This window comes from Canis lupus, chromosome X, assembly GCF_011100685.1.
Source record: "Canis lupus familiaris isolate Mischka breed German Shepherd chromosome X, alternate assembly UU_Cfam_GSD_1.0, whole genome shotgun sequence".
Classification (NCBI taxonomy): domain Eukaryota; kingdom Metazoa; phylum Chordata; class Mammalia; order Carnivora; family Canidae; genus Canis; species Canis lupus.
In genome coordinates, this window is record NC_049260.1 from 21,678,344 (window position 1) to 21,698,392 (window position 20,049).

Here is a 20,049-nt window from a genome sequence, read left to right on the forward strand (position 1 = left end):
TTAGAGATGTCAAAGTAAACTCCTCAAAGTAAAAGTCAAAGAGAAAATCGCGGGGAAAAAAGAAGAGAATAGAAGAGAAGAGAAGAATCAAGGATAGTGGGACAATTACAAAAGACCTAACCTTTGCATAGCAGGAATAAGAGAAGGAGAAGAAACAGAATATTTAAACAGATAATGAATGAGAATTTGCCAAAAGTAATGAGCGAAAATAAGTCATAGAACTAAGAATCTCAGAGGAAACCATGCAGGATAAATACCAAAAAACAAACAAACCTCCCCAAAACTACACCCAGGTATATCAAACACTGCAGAAAACCAAAGAGAAAGAATTCTTCAGAGAAACTGGGCACAGGTGGGACTTAACATAAAGACACAAAGATTAGTTACATCCAATTGCTCTTCAAAAACCACACAAACAAAAAGAGAGTAAATTTTTAAGGCATTGAAAACAAAACGAAAAACCCAATAGTACCATCCAACTGGAATTCTATAGCTAGTGAAAACCCTTAAAAGTTAGTGAGAAATAAAGACACTCAGCCAAAAAATACAAACAAAAAACAAGGGAATTTGTCACTAGTAGATCTACTGTGTAAAAAATGTTAAAAGAAGGCCTCAGGGGAAAAAATGATATAGATCAGAAGTGTGGAACTACATAAAGAAAGGAGGTAGTTGGAGAGGGAATAAAGGAATATAAAGCATCTTCTTATTTTTCATCGTTAAAAAAGGTATCTATGTTCAAAATAAAATAAGAGCAATGCAACCAATGACTGTACCTTAAGGATAAAATAAATCAATAGTATGACCTATAGAAAGGGGGGAGTTGGGAAGACTCTGCTGTAACAAACCTACAGTAACAGCGACACTATTGTGTTATTTGAAACAGGACTGGAATAAGGTGTAAACGCCTAATGAAAGCTGCGGAGGGTCACAAGAAGGGGTGCCCCGATAAAGCGAACCTTCACTATGTATCTGGGGTCTCAAAGAATTTAAGTCATCGGTGCAAGGCTTCAGCTCAGCAGGTTGAAGGTATCACAACTCCTGCAGGGGGGAGCCAAGGAAAGACAGGGAGAGACGTCTGAGGGAGTGCCCACCAAAGGGCACGTGCTCCCCCAAAGCTATCACCTGGTGACTATCGGATTGGGTAGCCCCAGGCCTGGCAGGCACGAGGAGGCCCCCAAACACTTCCTACGGGGGGACGCTGGGAGGGACATGAGACCCTCGGTCCGAGGGCAGTGGCGTCAGCGCAGCGGAGGGAGAAGGCCCCCGAGCTGCTCAGAGGCAGCGGAAGCCCGCGCGCGCCAAACTGCAGGCCGCTCTCCTGCGCCCCAGCACACGCCCAGCACGCCGCAGCCCTCCCGCCCACGCGGGCTTCCCGGGGGCCCGGACCCACATGACCGGAAGTGGCCCTCGACGACTTCCTCCTGACCACGCGGTGGGCGGCGAGGCCTAGTCGGACCGCTCCTGCCTAGGGTGAGCCCAGACGGGGGTCCCACGCGCCCGTCCGCGGCCAGGAGCCAGGAGTCCCGGGTTAAGGCCGCGGGCACGCCGCCCCGACAAGCCCCGGCCCCATCTGCCCTGGGAAAGGGGGTCCACACACACCCTGCCCCGCTCGGCCCCTGCTCCCGCGCCTCGGAGGCCCCAACATGGCTGCCCCCATGGCTGCTGCCCCCGCGGGGGCTCAGGGACTGCAGGCTTGGCCCGAGGCTGCTGCTGGACTGTGGCTCCGCGCAGCGCGGGGAGAAGTCCCAGGCCCGCTGGCGAGAAGGAGGGCCTTCGTGAGGGCTGGGGGGGGGGGGCTCCATACCCACCCCGGGGGCCACGCGGAGGCCCCGCTCCTGGTGGCGGTGGGTGCTCCGGGGACCCGGGGACGTGGGGCCTTCCTTGGTCGGGGGCAGGCAGCAGGTCGGCCGCGGGGGCCGTTCCGGGCCTCGCGGGGAGTCGGGCTGAGGCCGCCCTCCCCGGAACGAGCGCACCTCAGAACACGCGCCCTGCTGTGGGCCCCGGAGCTGCGGGCCCGGGACGGGGGGCACGGGGCGGCAGGCGGGCTCCCGGGGACCGCCCGAGGGGGGACAGCGGGGCGCGGGCCAGGGAGCCTCGGCGCGTCTGCCGCAGCTTTCAGGCTCGCTGGTGTCGGCGTCGGCGTCGGTGTCGGGCACGTGGGGCTGCGTGGTCAGCCTCGCTCGCTCCTAGCCAGTCTCGAGGCCCTGCCGCCGTGGGCCTGAGTGGCCAGCGTCAGGGCGAGGCAGCAGGCCCGGGAGGGCGGACCCCGAGGGAGGGAGGGCGGACCCCGAGGGAGGGAGGGAGGGAGGGCCCCGAGGGCGGGAGGACCCCGAGGGCGGGCTGCGGGGGGGGGGGGGGAGGAGGGCTGGGGTGGGGGGACCCGGAGCTTGCCAACAACTCACCTGCCGATCTTGCACGTGACCGGAGAGGGCCTCCCCCGCCCCGCACCCGGACGCGGGTCTCCACCGTCGCCCCCAGTGACCCCCAGGCAGGGCGCATCCCGGGCCCCGCCGCCAAGGGGCTCACCCCGCCTCACTGTCCCGCTCTCCAGGTGCCCCCGCTGCCCGCCAGCCCTGCCCAGGGTCGCCATGCCTCGGGGCCAAAAGAGCAAGCTCCGTGCCCGCAAGAAACGCCACGAGGGCCACGGGGAGGAGAGTGTCGGGGTGGCGGCGGCCGCAGCGGCGGTGGCGGAGGCGGAGGCGGAGGCGGAGGCGGCGGAGGCAGAGGCGGCGGAGGCGGCGGAGGCGGCGGCGGCGGCCGAGGAGGCCCCCCGCATCCCCTCGCTGAGCCTGCAGGGGAGTCCCCCGCGCGCCCCCGAGGCGGCGGCGGCGCCCCCCCCGCAGCCCGGGTCTCCCGGCGCCTCCGCCTCCGCCTGCGCCTCCGCCTCCGCCTCGGGGTCGCCGCGGGAGCAGGGCGCCGGGAGCCCCGCCGGGTCCCCCGGCCCCAGCGCCCGCAGGGACCCCCTCAGCCGCAAGGCCAGCATGCTGGTGCAGCTCCTGCTGGAGAAGCACAGCAGCGGGGAGCCCGTCCCGCGGGCCGCGCTGCAGAAGACGGTGGGCAGGAAGTACCGCGAGCACTTCCCCGAGATCTTCCGGTGCGCCGCCGAGCGCCTGGAGCTGGTCTTCGGCCTGGAGCTCAGGGAGGTCGACGCCCGCAGCCAGTCGTACGCGCTGGTCAGCAAGCTGGGCCTGGCCGCCGCCGCCACCAGCACCCGGGAGCTGCCCAAGACCGGCCTCCTCATGACGCTGCTGGGCGTCATCTTCATGAAGGGCAACCGCGCCGCCGAGGAGGACATCTGGGAGTTCCTGCACATGCTGGGCGTCTACGAGGGCAGGTGGCACCTGATCTTCGGGGAGCCCCGGAAGCTCCTCACCCAAGACCTGGTGCGCCAGGGCTACCTGGAGTACCGCCAGGTGCCGGCCAGCGACCCCCCGCGCCACGAGTTCCTGTGGGGCCCGCGAGCCCGCGCCGAGACCAGCAAGATGCAGGTGCTGCAGGTCCTCGCCAAGATCAACGACACCGTGCCCAGCTGCTTCCCCGAGCTCTACGCCGAGGCTCTGCTAGACCAGGAGGAGCGCGCGGGGCCCAGGGCCTCGGCCAGGGGGGCCTCGGCCACGGCCACGGCCAGGGCGGCCTCGGCCATGGGGGCCTCGGCTGCCGCTGCCTCGGCCATGGGGGCCTCGGCCGCCGCGACCACGGCCACGGTCAGGGGGGCCTCGGCTGCCACTGCCTCGGCCTGGGGGGCCTCGGCCGCCGCGACCACGGCCACGGCCAGGTGGGCCTTGGCCTCGGCCAGGGGGGCCTCGGCCGCCGCGGCCGCGGCCACAGCCACGGCCTGGCCGCCTGCCCTGGAGGCGGCGCTGGGCTTCCTCCGCCTCCAGGGAGGCGCTCGGGGCGGCGGCGGCTCCTCCTCGGGGCTGCAGCGGGGCGGGCGGTCCACCTTCTGAGTGGTGCAGGCCTAGGGATGGAGGGCACACAAAAGCTCTTCCTCATACTTGTTCTAAGCTGGTAACTTCTAGAAACACACAGACGGTTATATTTATTTCGGTGTTTTCAAAAGTTTTTTCTCTTAGAAAGCAGAGATCTCACATATAAGATAGCATTCAGCATTTTAAGTAGTGTGGGTTGAGGGGGGTGTAGTTTTAACAAAACACTTTTTTGTTCCTCATATGAGTTGTTCTAGTAAAGATACATAAAAAGAAACATACACATAGACATCAAGTAAAGCTATATAGTATTTTTTCAAATGTTTTTCTTTTAATATGAATTTTACTTAGCTTCAGAATATAAATATATGAGCAACATAGATACCCAATTTTGCTATTTAAAAGGTTTTAACGTTCCACTTTTGGTATTTGTAAAACAATTTAAAAATATTCAGTATTTGTTCATGATCCAGCCAAGATGACATGGCATCAGAACAGGATTTTCATGGAGATGTGGAAGAATCCAACAGCAGAATAGTTGGGACTACAAAGTGCATGAAAAAACTTTTTAAAAGTTTAATACTTTCAGTTTTTTGCTTTATTTCTTTTAGTCTTTCTTTTCTAATATTAAAAGTTATCTATCCTGGATTTGTGTAGCTTATTAAAGACTATTTATTGAAGAACAACCGTATATTCTCTAATATCTACTCAATTAAGAAAAAAAATTAATGGGAGGTTGATAATTTGGGGTTTCAAAATAATCATATGATAACTATCAATGATTAAAGATCCAATATTTCCCAATAAGTATGCCAAGCGCATTACAATACAATGTGCATTCCAACATTCCTACAAGACAAGACTTACGAGAGAGAGTCCCTTTACTGATAAATGACTTCTAGATTTCTCAAGGTCATCAGGCTGGCAAGCAAGGGATGGTCTCAGGAACATGAAATTCTGGGACTAAAGGTGGGGGCTGGGGGGTGGGGGTGGGAGTGGAGAGTCAAAGTGCTAACACTGAGTAACAATAAGGATACCTTTCCTTATAAAGAATGAGGCTGCTTACAGCCTTGTCTCATGTTGTCTCTCTTGAGAGGTGCAAATGTGGTAACATGATGAATCCTCCTTCTTTCCATGGCATCTCATGGAGGTGAGGGACCTCATCAAAGGGGGTGACCTCAAGTCAGCAGAGGGAGAATTTCTAGGTCAAGGTGAGGACCCTGAAGATGGAAACCATCAACCTCTTAACAGTGAGGGCTCAGGAAACAGCCCAGATCCTGACTGCAGGAGATCTAAGGGGGCCACCAAACTTAGAGCAGTGCAGTGCCATAGGACCTCACCCTTCTACCAGTCTGGAGAGAATATGGACAGGGGGGCCAGATGGGGCTCATGCTTGCTTTAGACTCTGAAGTCAGGATTGTGAGCATCTTAAGCTGATGTGAAGTATCTCAGGAGTAGCTTTTCCAAGTTGTACAAGGAGTACAATTTTTTTTGACCTTTTCTATTAACCAGAACAAGATAGCATGTTATTGGCATAGGGATTGTCATGAAAATGTGAAATAACTCCACGTGAAAATTACTTGGGAACCACAAAAAAGAGAAATAGGACAGTAAAAGGTGTTAAATTCTTGGCCTGGCTTATTCTTTCAGTCTTTAATATTATCATATATATCTGCCTATATATATCTATATAAAAGAGATATATGTAGATACATATGTATATATATATCTGGATTTACTCTGCTTATTCAGGAATGTGGGAGAAATTAAATAATACATTAGAAATCCTGTTTACCGTCTAATTCTCAAGCATTAATTTAGCATCTGCTCTTTGGAAGAACCATGGTAGTATGAGGGAAATGGTAAAAAAAGAAGACTGAGCCACTGCCCACAGAATTACCAAGTCTAGGAGCAGCTATCATAAGAGGATGGTGAGATACCCTCTGGAAGACCTACAGGTCAGCAAAAAGAAGGGATGAGGAAGAGGAGAAAGTTCCAGATGAGAGCAGTTGGGTATAAATTCCTTGAGGCCATGTGGTTTGGGGCTGGGAGTCTGCAAGTCTTCCAAGGCAGAAGGTTGGGCTAAGTGAGGCTAAGCATATCATAAGGAAAGGGCAGATAGCAGATTGTGTGTATGGGAATGGACAGGCTGAAGCCCGGAATGGAGAACTGCTCTTCACAGCTACACTGGGAATGTGGGCAAACCAGAGAGACCTCTCTACCTAAAGCAGGAATGGACAGGGCCCTGTGCTCCTGTCCCAGGGCAGGCAAACCCAGTGCACAAACGAGGCATTTCATGTACATCATATCTAAGAAACTTCAAAGAAACAGTGTGATACTCCCTTGAAGGATGGTCAAGAAGCCACGAAATTCACACTCTGCCTTGCATGAGGAGGGCCAGAGCCCACTCCATTAAAATGGCATTGTAATTAGGTTTTACGGAGTACACTTAGGCAAATTCTCAGCTGAGTTGCCTCTAACTGGGGAAGACTCCCGCATACTGAAATTAAGCAACACCCACTCAAACAGGGACAATTTGCTTGCCAGGCAACATATTGGCTATTTTGGTGTTCTCTGTCCTGCAATGCATATTCTCCGACATATGCTGGATCAAAGCAAACAAACAAAAATATTACAAAGGTGTGGGTGGTATCATCTGCGACCAAAATTATTAGAGTAATAATTGTCATTCATAAGAGACCCAATGTTTGCCAATCACTGCACTAGGTACTTTACATACATTACAGACAGTTCCAACAGTCCCGCAGGCTGGGGCTTATCCAACCCACTTAACAGAGAAAGAACTTGAAATATTCTCAGGTTCAGATAGCGAATGAAGTAACCAAACCAAAAGTAGAGCCTGGTCTGATTTCTCTGGAGTCCACATTGTGCCACGCCTCCCAACCTGAGGCTGATCTTGTGTCTCTTAATTCATTTCTCTTCTCACTGTTCCACAATGTTCTCAGGCAAAACATTAAGAGGACCTTGCAGTGAAAACATCATAAGCAGGCCTAAGGAAGGAAGGTGAGTATGAGAATAAACCGTAATTTGGGGATTATCTGTGGGCTTCATTTACTTAGGATCCTGCTGTCCCTCACCCCAGGGTTTCCTGAGAGCTGATTCTGCCCAGGTGCTGGCTTTTATTCCATTCCAACATGTTCCCACATTACAGTATCCTCCTCCAGGGCCATTCCTACTGTGACCTACTATCCAACTCTGGAAGCTGACCTGCTGGCCAGTTTTTCACGTCTTTTTCTCTAAGGGCATTCCTTCTTTGCCAGTGTAAAGTCAGTCCAGAGTCACCTGTCTTCCTCCGGACTTAGAACATTCCAACTCCCTGGCAGTCATTTTCTTCATGTGGAATGTCTATGATAGCAACAGACCCTGGCATATCAAAAGTGATTATAGGCAGGCTTAGACATATCCATGTAAAAGATCACTTCAGAAACCGAAGGTTAGAACCCCTGTGTGTTTTCACTACATTCTCAAAGTATATCCTAAGTGGGCTCATAACTAGACTTTGCTTTGGCACAACTACTAGTTTGGGGATATGATCCTGTAAGTAGAGAAGGTTTCTGAAATCATCCTGATGTATGCAGTATAGTTTTAATGGTGCAGTATTTGAGACTGGCCTCTGAATGAATATACTGATGAGTGAGCTTAACTAAGTGGTCAATAACCAAAACCTTCCTCACAACCTGGTGATGAGGAATGACCAGGGATTTCACTGTATAGCCAACACCTACTAAGGCTGAATTTCTTAGAACCTCAGAGAACTTAATGAGAGGAAAATGGTTTCTTGGTAGACATGCTATCTTTGAACAGCAAAGATCAAAACAGTTCACTATCTTTCTGCTCTCTCTTACCTCAGTACTTGCCCCAGAGGATTATCTTGGTTTTTCCTTGTGCCTAATGGCACTTGCAGTAAAGTGTCCTACATGTTTAGTCATACTGAGGTGGCCGGGATTCACAAGTGAAGATTTTGACTAAGCATCAATAGAAAGAGAACATTCTCTTCCTATTGAGACTCTGGAATCTACTCCAATGGTTAGTCCAGAAAGGAGTGTTGGAGAGAAGAAAGATGATCCCTCCCTGCTTTTTTTTTTTTTAAAGATTTTATTTATCTGTTCATGAGAGACAGAGAGAGAGAAAGAGAGAGAGAGAGAGAGGTAGAGACATAGGCAGAGGGAGAAGCAGGCTCCATGCAGGGAGCCTGATGTGGGACTTGATCCTGGGATTCCAGGATCATGCCCTGGGCCGAAGGCAGGCGCTAAACTGCTGAGCCACCCAGGGATCCCCGATCCCTCCCTGCTTAAGTTTTACAGAATCCTTTGGATAAACCTGATGTGATCTGCATTGTGAAGCATCTGTCACAAAGTAGGCTCTCAAAAATGTGTAGAATTCCAAGGCAGATTTAGCCTTGCCAGAAACTCCAACGAATTTTTTTTTTTTTTTAGATTTATTGATTTGAGAGAGAGAGAGAGAGAGAGACAGCACGAGCATGGGGAAGGGCAGTGGGAGAGGGAGAGAATCTTGAGCAGACACCCTGTTTCATATGGAGCCCAAAGCGGGGCTTGATCTTACAACCCTGATATCATGACCTGAGCTGAAATCAGGAATCTGATACCTAACTGACTGAGCCACCCTGGTGCCCTGTGTCTAATAACTGCTCTTTTATTGAGTATCTACTATGTAAGTTTATGGGAGAGACTAGAGCTACCCATGCACAGGTGTCTCACCCTCCTCTCTGGCACACTGGGAGACTATGCTGCCCAGTTCACTCGTAGTTAGGAAGGGTCATCACTACCCTTGCCACTGAAATATAAGTAGAAGCACTTTTTGTCACTTCTGGGCCTACATCTCAGACAGACAGTATTCCACCTCCACACTTTCTTCTTCCACTTTATAGGAAACACTGAAACCCGTGTTTAGATGATGGATGGAGCCTTAATCCCTAGGTCAACTGATAGCACACACCTCTTCCAACCCACATCCAGAAATGAGCCTTCATTCTGTGAAGCTGTTCAGATTTCACATTGTGTCTCTTGTATCAGCTAGCAGTTATTTTAATACACAACTGCTATTTCTGTTGTTAGACTTATTTAAATATTTTAATTACCAAGATAATGATGCATATATTCTTGCAGCAAAATAATTCAAACAATACAGAGAAATCACATCATAGGCTTCACATCATGCCCAGTAAATTCAGCAACATCCTCTGTGGTGAATCAAATTAACCCATGGCAGGTATTATTTTAAAAACGATTCTATAATTTTTTGTCTACGAGGACTTATTTATTTTATTACTAGGAGTTTGTACCTTTTTACCACCTTTATTCATTTTAACCACCCCACTTCCCATGTCTGGCAACAACCAATCTGTTCTCTGTATTTCCATTTGCAAATATTTGGTGGTGGTATTGTTTTTTAAAGAGTCTACATATAAGCAAGATCATATGGTATCTGTTTTTCTCTGAATTATTTCACTTAGCATAATGCCCTCAAGGACCATCCATGTTGTAAATAGCAGGATTTCCTTCTTTTTAAGAGTGTATAATATTTTATATGTATGACATTTTATTTATCCATTCATCCATCAACGGACACTTAGGTTGCTTCCATGTCTTAGTTACTGAAATAATGCTACAACGAACATAGGAGTATAGAGATATTTTTTGGCTAGTGTTTTCTTTTCCTTTGGACACAGAGATGTACCATAAAAATTCATTGTGATTTTGGGATGTCTGAGTGGCTCAGTGGTTGAGCATTTGCCTTCTGCTCAGGGCGTGATCCCAGAGTCCCAGGATCGAGTCCCACATCAGGCTCCCATGGGGAGCCTGCTTCTCCCTCTGCCTATGTCTGCCTCTCTCTCTATCTCTTATGAATAAATAAATAGAATCTTTAAAAAAATTCATTGTGATTTTAACATGCACTAATCTTCTCTTCTGTAATATATTATCTGTCATTAGTCCAAAAGAGTGTATTTTTATCTCAGACATTGTGTTTAGTATAAGTTTATTTGTGTTTCTTTATATCTTATGTGTCTGTATTTAACATGTTTTATTTTTTATTAATTTCTGAAAAAATAGAATATAGTTATAACTCTTTTGACATCATTATCTACTCATTCTATTATCTGTATCATTTCTAGATAAATTTTGATCAGTTTTTATTCCTGCTATTCCTGGACATATTCTCCTGCTTCTTTGCATGGCTGGCAATTTTTTATTGGATGCCGAACATTTTGAATTTGGCCTTGTTCATGCTTATCAAGCACAACTGTGTCAGATACTGTTTTTCAATACCTATGTATTCTTGAGCTTTATTTTAATAACTCAGGTAAGATTCTTAGAAACACTATGTTCTTTTCAATTTTTGCTTTAAAGGTTTGTTGGGGGGACACCTGGGGGGCTCAGTGGTTAAGCATCTGCGTTTGGCTCAGGTTGTGATCCTGGGGTCCTGGTATTGAGTCCTGCATCAGGCTCCCCAGAGGGAGCCTGTTTCTCCCTCTGCCTAGGTCTTTGCCTCTCTCTGTGTCTCTGATGAATAAATAAATAAAATCTTAAAAAAAAAAAAAAAGTTCCTTTGGTGCTGCCAAAGCAGCAGAAATCTAGGACTAATCCTGCCTCATGACAGAACAACTTTCGGAGTACCTTCTCTGATGCCCTGAGCATGATACAGTTTTCCATTATGACTTGTGTGAGTAGGAAATACCTCACGTGGAGTCTGAAATTCTCTCTCTGCGCAGTGCTCACTTGGTACTTTGTCCTGTGAACTCTAGCTTCCTAGTCCTCCTCCTCTGACCCTCAGTCTCATCTTCTCAACTCCTGAACTGCCAGATTTCACTTGAACTACCAGTCTCTGCACTGTGGACTCAAGGGAGCAAGCTGATAGAATTCTAGGCTCACTTTGTTTCTTTTCAATCTCTTGGGAGGCAGTCACTGCCTTTCCTTGCCTGATAGCCAGTATACTGAGAATGGTTGTCATATATATTTTGGAACTTTTTCTTGTTTTCTTAGTTTCTGGCAGGTGGCTACATCCATTTTCTATTATTCCATTTTCTCCAGAAATATAAACAATATAATCCAAATTTAAAACCTAAACCTTTATGACAAACAAATGCCTTTAAACCACAAGCCATCTGACATTTGAAACATACAAAAATAAAACCTTGTGAGGCACCTGAGTGACTCAGTCGGTTGAGCATCTACCTTCAGCTCTGGTCATGATCCCGACGACCTGGGATGAAGCCCCTCATTGGGCTCCCTGCTCAGTGAGGAGTCTGTTTCTCCATCTCCCTTTGCCACTCCTCCTGCTTGTGCTCTTCTCTCTCTCTCTCTCTGTCAAATAAGTAAATATAATCTTTAAAAAATAAAAGAATAGGGGCTCCCGGCTGGCTCATCAGTACAGCATGTAACTCCTGATCTCAGGGTTGTGCGTTTGAGCCCCACATTGCGTGTGGAAATTACTTTAAAAAGATAAAAAAATAAAAAAAAAAAGAATAAAAACTTGGATGGAAAGACTGTGGAATACACACAAGTATGATTGTGTGTGTATACATGTATGCATATTTCTATACATACATATATTCATAGGCACACATTTATAAATAAGTAGCAGAGAGTATAGGAAGAGTACGAACACACAGGGCAAAATATCAAAAATGTTCCTCTCCTGTTTGTGGAAAGATATGCGATTACTTATTTATGGTTTCCATATTTTCCAACACTGATTAAACACATATGCATTCCCTTTATGTTTATAAAAACTATAAATATTCAAAATATTATTTATATACCCATATTAGTCAAGGTTCTCCAGAGAAACTGAACCAATAGGATGTTTGTATATGTGTGTACACCTCTATGTATCTATGTATCTATCAATCTGTCTAGAGAGATTTATTATAAGTAATTGACTCACATGATTAGGGAGGCTGGCAACTACCAAGATCTGCTGGATGAGTCAACAAGCTAGAGGCCCAGGAGAGCTGAAGGTATAGTTCTAGTGGGAAGGTCAGCAGACTCGAAACCCCGGAAGAGCTGATGTTTCACGTCTAAGGATAGGGAAAAAATGTCCCATCTCAAAAGGCAATCGGGCAGGAGGAAATCTCTCTTAGAACTTGTTCTATACAGGCCTAATATAAGAGGAGTATTCACATTAGGGAGGACAATCTATGAATTTAAATGTTAATCTCGGGAATCCCTAGGTGGCTCAGTGTTTTAGCGCCTACCTTCAGCCCAGGGCGTGATCCTGGAGTCCCAGGATCCAGTCCCACATTGGGGCCCCTGCATGGAGCCTGCTTCTCCCTCTGCCTATGTCTCTGCCTCTCTCTCTCTCTGTCTCTCATGAATGAATAAATAAAATCTTTTAAAAACAATGTTAATCTCATACAAAAACACTGTTACAGAAGCACCCAGAATCATATTTGACCCCATTGCCCAGTTAAACAGACACAAAAATCTAACCATCCTGACACTGAAAATAAACATACATTCTCTAACTTAACACTTTAATAATAAGGAAAAATATTTAAAATCTAAGTATTAGGCTATGTGCATTCAATCGACATAAGGACTCCTTCCAGGGATCCCTGGGTGGCGCAGCGGTTTAGCGCCTGCCTTTGGCCCAGGGCGTGATCCTGGAGACCCGGGATCGAATCCCACGTCAGGCTCCCAGTGCATGGAGCCTGCTTCTCCCTCTGCCTGTGTCTCTGCCTCTCTCTCTCTCTCTGTGACTATCATAAATAAAAATTAAAAAAAAAAAAAAAAAAGGACTCCTTCCAGAAGGTTTTAAAAGCAGAAATTATAAATTATATATATATATATATATATATATAATCATATATGTAAATAAATCTTACACAAATCTTCCCTAACATGATTGGCTTCATTCACTATTTTCAATATTTATATGACATATTATGCAACTAATAGTGACAACAACAAAAAAACACTGATTGCTCTCAGTATTACACATGTTGTGTTTCTATGTTTGTTACCAAGCTCATATAAAGACACTGTGCTTTTTAAAATATGGAATATTTTTATTGTGGCGATTAATTTTGAGTAGTAACCCAAAATATACTTCTTTTTTTACTTATTGACTTTCATGAGAACACTGTCAGATAAAGTATATTTTCCCTCATGGGCTATTATTTAACACATTTCTTAAGTTCACATGTGATTATCTTTCACAAAGTAAAAACCATGTCAACAGAACTGGGATTCATGACTTACTTAATTCTTTTATCCCAATGTCAAAGTTGCTAACTTCCCAGTTGTTAGTTACATGTCACATACTTATTTTCTGGTTTTGACATTCTTCTATTACAATGTTGGCATTCATAAATTGTCCTGATAACAAAGGCACTGGTGATTTTGTTCACATTGATATAAATTTGTATTATTTCATGCTCAAGTAATTTCCTCCCCATGTTATTTTATTTTCCTTTATTAAAGAATTATATTATCTCTTCTCCAGTGAACATGTTTTGTTTCTTTGCTGTTGAACCATGGCCCTCTTTTCAGAATTCATCAATTCCCATGTTTGACCATATGCTTTTGATCTGAAGGTTATTCTGCAGATTTTCCATTACACAGGGCATATACATATTAGTGTGCAGTGCAATTCTCATACTACTTTGCTTTTTCTTTTTAAAAATGTGCCCGTATTGTCCAAACAAGGTAAAAAAGAATGGGCGCTAGTATTTTCCCTAATACCATTTTATAGTTAGAGCAGCACCTCAACATTGCAAATCAAAACTCTTCCTTTGTTTTCTACTTTATCATCTTGTTTCTTCAGTATCCCTTTGCTGCGGATCTAAATGACTCGAGCCCCATTATCACTTGAAGTAGCTACACCTTCCTACTGGATCACAAAGCAGTTGCTATTACTGTTTTTTTAAGTTTTATGTATTTATTTGAAGGAGGCAGAAGGTGGAGGTGGGTCTGGCTGAGTGTGGAGCTTGACACCAGGCTCACACCTCCAAGATCACGACCCTGAGATCACAACCTGAACCAAAACCAAGAGTCCACGTTTAATTGACTGTACTTCAGCACTTTTTATTCTTTTATGTGATTATAACATATGTCCTGTTATTTTTGCCCTTTCTGCAACTTCTGTATTATAGATTTCTTGCTGAAAACGGAGAGGTTCCTATACTTTGGCTGCACTGAAAACCACCTCTGCTCAATATTCTGTTTTGTCAAACTGGCATTAGATATTCAGATTCCATATCTCTGAACACCCATGTCTCAACAAGTAAATTTTCTAACTCCTCTATATTTTACTCTGATTTGAACATCAAGGGATGACAATCCTGAAGCCATCTAAAACTGCATCTTTTTTATCTATACTATTTAAAAAATGATTCTATGTCATTTTCTTTTTCCTTCATAACACTGCTTGATTTATTCATCAATATAACTCAGTCCCATTAGTCCCAGGAACAATTTAAGGATGTTTACATTAAAAAAAGACTTTACAGTAAAATAATATAATAATTAAAATTTGGATGATTAAAGCTAGATTTTTAAAAAAAATTTATTTATTTATTCATGAGAAATACACAGAGAGAGGCAGAGACACAGGCAGAGGGAGAAGTAGGTTCCTCACAGGGAGCCCAATGTGGGACTTGATCCCAGGTCCCAGGATCACGCCCCAAGCTGAAGGCAGATGTTCAAGTGCTGAGCCACCCAGGTGTCCCTAGATTTTTTTTTTAATAGGAGTAGAAATGTCAAGTTGAATTCAACAAGGAGCTGATAAACAAAATGTTTGTTGAATATCCCTGTTTAGGAAGAAAGTTTGGCCCTATCCTCTCTAACATCCAATGTGAAAAGGAGAAAAGAATGTGATCAGTAATTGATAAGGCCCATACGATGAAAACTAAAGCCATCATTTGACACAGTTCTTTATGTTACTAAGTGAAGGAGAGAGAAACAGAAAAAGAGAGAGATTTATTTCCCTTCTCTCTTTAAACATCTGAGGAGGACACCCTGTAGGGGACACACTGCTCTTACCTCCTCCTTCCAGTGAATGTGGCCTGCAGCAGCCTCTCCCAGACACCAGGCTCAAGGCCCCTCTGGCTCCTTCAGTGGCCCAGAGGGACACCCAGACCGTGGACCTTTCCAGCCAGTCTCTCCCAATTTTCGTTTCTCCCGCTCTGCCAAGCTTTGGAGGAGGAGGAGGAGGCTTTCCTTGGCTTCTTCCTGTCTCCTCCTGCGTCCACCACCCCATTCTTCCTCCACCTGGGAGAGCTCTTCCTGACAACACGGCTCCTGATGGGACTGGATCCTTCCTGCCCTCCGGTTTCATCCATGTTTTCGGGATGAAATCTAACGGGACCGAGGCTAGCTTCCTTCTTTCTTCTTCTTGTCCAGGTGGAGGAATGGCAATCCCGGAAAAACGGTATGTGGCTGCGGAAAAAGTACACATCAGACCCCGTTTTGGTTATTGCAAGGACTCTGACTTTATGCATCTGATTGATCTGGAGCAGGCATCCCCACGGTCTTCACAGGATCTACTGTAAAATATAAATCATCTGTCCCCATGGGAGATGCTATGCTGAAGGCAGAGCTGCCTGGAGGCACTAAGCGTGTGGCATCTGTGGCTGGTGAGTGCCAACATGGTGAGACTGCTGAGCCGCAAAAGGTGCAAGTGATAGTTCCTCTCCGTTGTTTTTGTTTCAGGTTGGTATATTCGCTCTTTAGCAGAACCATTCCCACCTCTTGTAAGTCAGAGGTTATTCCTTGCCTCTCTATGCTCACACACACAATTTCATCCTATCCACTGTCTCTGTGTGGCTCTGCATTTCATTTTACATCATTTTACATCATTGCCTCTATCAGAAGCATAATCCGGTGGCCAGGTAACTTCAAGGAACCCCCGAAATGAACACTGGTGAACACTGGTAATTATACCTGAGTGGTAGCTTTTTATTTTTATGTTTAAAAATATTTTATTTAGAGAGAGAGAAAGCAAGGGCACAAGTGAGAGGAGGAACAGAGGAAGAGGAAAACGGAGAGGATCACAAACACTAAGAGCTGAGCATGAAGCCCACCACAGGGCTCAATCCTATGACCTTGAGATCAACCTGAGCCAAAATTAAGAGTTAGTCATCTAATAGCTGAGTAATATTCCATTGTATACATAAACCACATCTTCTTTATCCATTCATCTTTCATTGGACACCGAGGCTCCTTCCACAGTTTGGCTATCGTGGCCATTGCTGCTATAAACATCGGGGTGCAGGTGTCCCGGCGTTTCATTGCATTTGTATCTTTGGGGTAAATCCCCAACAGTGCAATTGCTGGGTCATAGGGCAGGTATATTTTTAACTGTTTGAGGAACCTCCACACAGTTTTCCAGAGTGGCTGCACCAACTAAGCCACCTAGGTGCCTGGGCTTTTTATTTTAAACCTTTTTATATAAAATAATTTTAGACTCACAAAGAAGTTGTAAAAATAGTAAAAATAGAGTTCTTATGTTACCTTTACCCAGCTTTAACCTAATATGCCAATTTACATAGAATAGTATATTTATCAAGACCCTGATGGGATGCCTGGGTGGCTCAGTGGTTGAGCGTCTGCCTTGGCTCAGGGCGTGATCCTGGGGTCCTAGGATCGAGTCCCACATCGGGCTCCCTGCATGGAGCCTGCTTCTCCCTCTGCCTATGTCTCTGCCTTTCTCTCTGTCTCTCTCATGAATAAATAAAAATTAAAAAAAAAAATCCTGAAAGGGGCATCTAGCTGGCTCAGTTGAGCATGTCAGTCTTGATCTCAGGTTTGAGTTTGAGACCCACGTTAGGTGCAGAGATTATTTAAAAAAAAAAAGACTTAGAAAAGAACACTGTTACACAAAATTATGAAATAAAATGCAATCTAATTCAGATTGCAAAGTTTTAACATGCACTTATTTGACAGGGAAGCAGAGTTCCTTAAGTTCTTTTCCCCTCACATGTATTGATTCAGATAACGACTACCATATTCAGGGTACAAAACTGTTCTCTCACCATTTAAATGTCTCCAACACGCCCCATTTGAAATCTTACCTTTCCCCAAACCTTAAACCTTGACAAACATGGATCTATTTTCCATTACTATAATTCTGTCATTTTGAGAATGTTATATAAATGGAATTTTATGGTATGTGAGATTTCACATTCAGGTCAGCTTCTTGCTCTGCATAATAATCTCAAGATCCATCCAGGATGTTTCATGTATCATTAATTGGTTCTCTTTTTAATGCTGAGGAGCATTCCATTGTATTGATGTACTTTAGTCTTTTATACATTTACCAGCTGAAGGACAGTTGGGTTATCTTAAATTCTGGGCTGCTAAAAATAAAACTGCTATGTACATTTGTTGGTGATGTTCTGGTATTTCTTTTCTCTAAATTCCTAGGAAATGGCTGCTTGATCATATGGTAGGTGTGTGTTTAACTTCAGAAAAACTGACACTTGATTTCCAGAGATCCTGGACCATTTTACTTTTTCACCATGCCTGTATGAGCAATCCAACTGCTTGAAATTCTAATACTTGGTATTTTTAGTAATTTCTATTTTAGCTATTATAGTAGGTGTATAGTTGTATCTCATCATTGCATGATTCACAGTTCCTTAATGGACAACTCATGTTGAACATATTTGCATCTGCCTATTATTTTCCATTCATAGGTCTTCTTCTGTGAAATGTGTTCAAGTTTTATGCACATTTTCTAATTGGAGTCTTTTTTCTTATTGTTGTACAGAATATTCTTTCTTATTTCATTTGGGTACAAGTTTTTTGTCCTGTAGGTGAGTTGCAAACATACGCAAATTTTCCTGTCTATGGTTTTTATTATCTGTCTTTAACAGTGTCTCTTGTAAAGCAAAAGGTTTTGGTTTTGATGAAGTACAACTGATTGACACTTTATTTATGGCTCTAAATTCGGTCCAGGAACACCTGGGTGGTGTTGAGCATCTGCCTCTGGCTCAGGGCATGATCCCGGGGTTCTGGGATCGAGTCCCACATTGGGCTTCCTGCATGGAGCCTGCTTCTCCCTCTGTCTATGTCTCTGCCTCTCTCTCTGTGTCTCTCATGAATAAATAAATAAAAACTTATATAGAAAAAGAATAAAGTTAAGTTCAAAAGCGCTTTGTGGTGGAAGGGAGGGGCATGCCATTACAGTTTGTGCTGGCTCTGTAGCCTGCAATAAAAGGTGAATGATAAGATAAGGTAAGGAAAAGGTTTTAAAGTTTTGCCCTTTTTTTGTTTGCAAAACTGACTTTGGAACACTGACTTTCTACTGCTACACTAAAGCAATCAGAGAAAAGTACCTCAGCCTATACATAACATGGGTTTAGGTAGTTGTGGCACTGTGACTCCAAAGAACACAAAACTACCTGAAAACTCTTTATAGATGAGAACTAGAATTTTTAATTTTCATTTTAACAAACTATAAAGAATGGATGAAAAATAGAATAGTATCACAGCAAATCACATGGTAAGTCTAAAAAGTTTTTCATGGAATTTTTGAGATCATGCTTATGTATTTATGAACACAAAATCACTAACATAGAGTTGGTAGGTTTTCATACTATTCCATATATATCTTACTATAATTGAGGGTCAAAAAAAGTCATTGTGCTGGACATTGCAATGTTACACAATGTCAAAAGATTGAAAGCTCACAAACACATCTGGTTCAGCACATTACCTTTAGAAAGTTAAGTATTTTTTGGACAGGGAATACATAAAGATAAAGTCCGGTTGGTGAGGAGAAGGAAGAGATAAGTCTGTTTATCATCTGACAGCCTGCCATGGCCTGAATGTGTCCCCTCCAAAACTCATACATTAAAACCTGTGTGATTAGGTCACGGGGGGGGGGGGGGGGGGGGGGGGGGGAGCTTTTGTGAAAAGGCGCCTGAGGGATTCCTTGCCCCTTATCTCCTGTGAGAACACAGAAGTCAGCAGTCTGCAACCCAGAAGAGAGACTTCACCGAACCAACCATACCGGCATCCTGATCCAAGATCCCCAGACTCTAGAACTGAGAGAAATATCTGTTATTTACAAGCTACCTAGTCTGGTAAGTTGTTACAGCAGCCCGAATGGACTAGGACACAGCATATCACCTGTCTTGGGCACTATGCCTTTTGCTGCAGGTCCTTCACCTCACATCTAGCCTGGGATCCTCACCTATTATTTATAAGGGATCTAGTTGGGCAAAATCTCAGAGCTTGTAGAGAGGGGATATTATGAGAGAGTGTTAGACAAAGAACAATAACCATATGTAAGAATCTGCCAGAGGGAGGACTGAAGTAACCAAAAACCTCAGAGCATAAGCATTACTATGTCCTTGCCTCTGCTTTCAGATCTGAGAGGTACCAGACAGCTGTATTCAGCTTTGGCTGAGTGGTGCCCAGGACCTAGAAGGATGTCGGGTCACTGCAGAAAGAGAAGAAGCATCCTTCACTTCCTCCTCTCCTCTTTTCTGGGTACTCCCCCAGATGCTGCCTGCCATCAGGACACAAAATATTCTCCAGGCTTCTCATATTTCCCCATTCACCACCCAGAGTACTGCAGATTTTTCACACAGCAGAACTGAGAAAGATACCAAAAGCCAAAAGGATGAAAATCTGAGCACTTCACAAGCCCCACCTGCCACAGAGAACTCATGCAGAGAGAGGCCCTTTAACCAAGAAGGTGGCTTAGATGATGCAGTTCCTTTTGCTCATGTATAAAATTAAAGAGCCCATCACAAAAGCACACATGCTGAAAAAGGTCAACAAAATGTATAAGGACCATTTTCCTGTGATCTTCGGGAAAGCCTCTAACATGTGGAGCTGGTCTTTGCCCTTGACTTGAAGGATTTTGACACAACTAAACACTGTCCTTGTTAGCAAAATGGATTTCACCCATGATGGGAGTTAGAGTGTTGCCAGTGGTTGCAAAAAACTGGTCTGATGACCTTCCCGGGCATGACCTTTGTGAAGGGCAATAGCACCACTGAAGATGATATCTGAGAATTCCTGAATATGATGTAGATATATGCTGGTAGAAAGCCCTTCATCTGTGGAGAGGCCAGAAAGCTCATTACCAGAGATTTGGTACAGAAAAAGTACTTGGAGTATCAAGTGAG

General features: G+C 45.1%; 2 protein-coding genes across 2 annotated transcripts; one reads left to right on the forward strand and one right to left on the reverse strand.

Moving 5' to 3' along the window:
* Nucleotides 1-681: 681 nt before the first annotated feature.
* Nucleotides 682-2,590, reverse strand: LOC119878100 (basic proline-rich protein-like). Its single transcript, XM_038588774.1, has 3 exons — nt 2,537-2,590; nt 1,391-2,186; nt 682-1,038 (listed from the first exon to the last, which is right to left on the reverse strand). Coding segments are annotated over exons 1-3 (852 nt in total). The 3' UTR covers nt 682-1,036.
* LOC119868267 (melanoma-associated antigen B4-like) lies at nt 2,589-3,947 on the forward strand. The gene is made up of 2 exons (XM_038588775.1): nt 2,589-2,705; nt 2,796-3,947. The coding sequence occupies exons 1-2, from the start codon at nt 2,589-2,591 to the stop codon at nt 3,945-3,947; spliced, it is 1,269 nt and encodes a 422-aa protein (XP_038444703.1).
* Nucleotides 3,948-20,049: the final 16,102 nt, after the last annotated feature.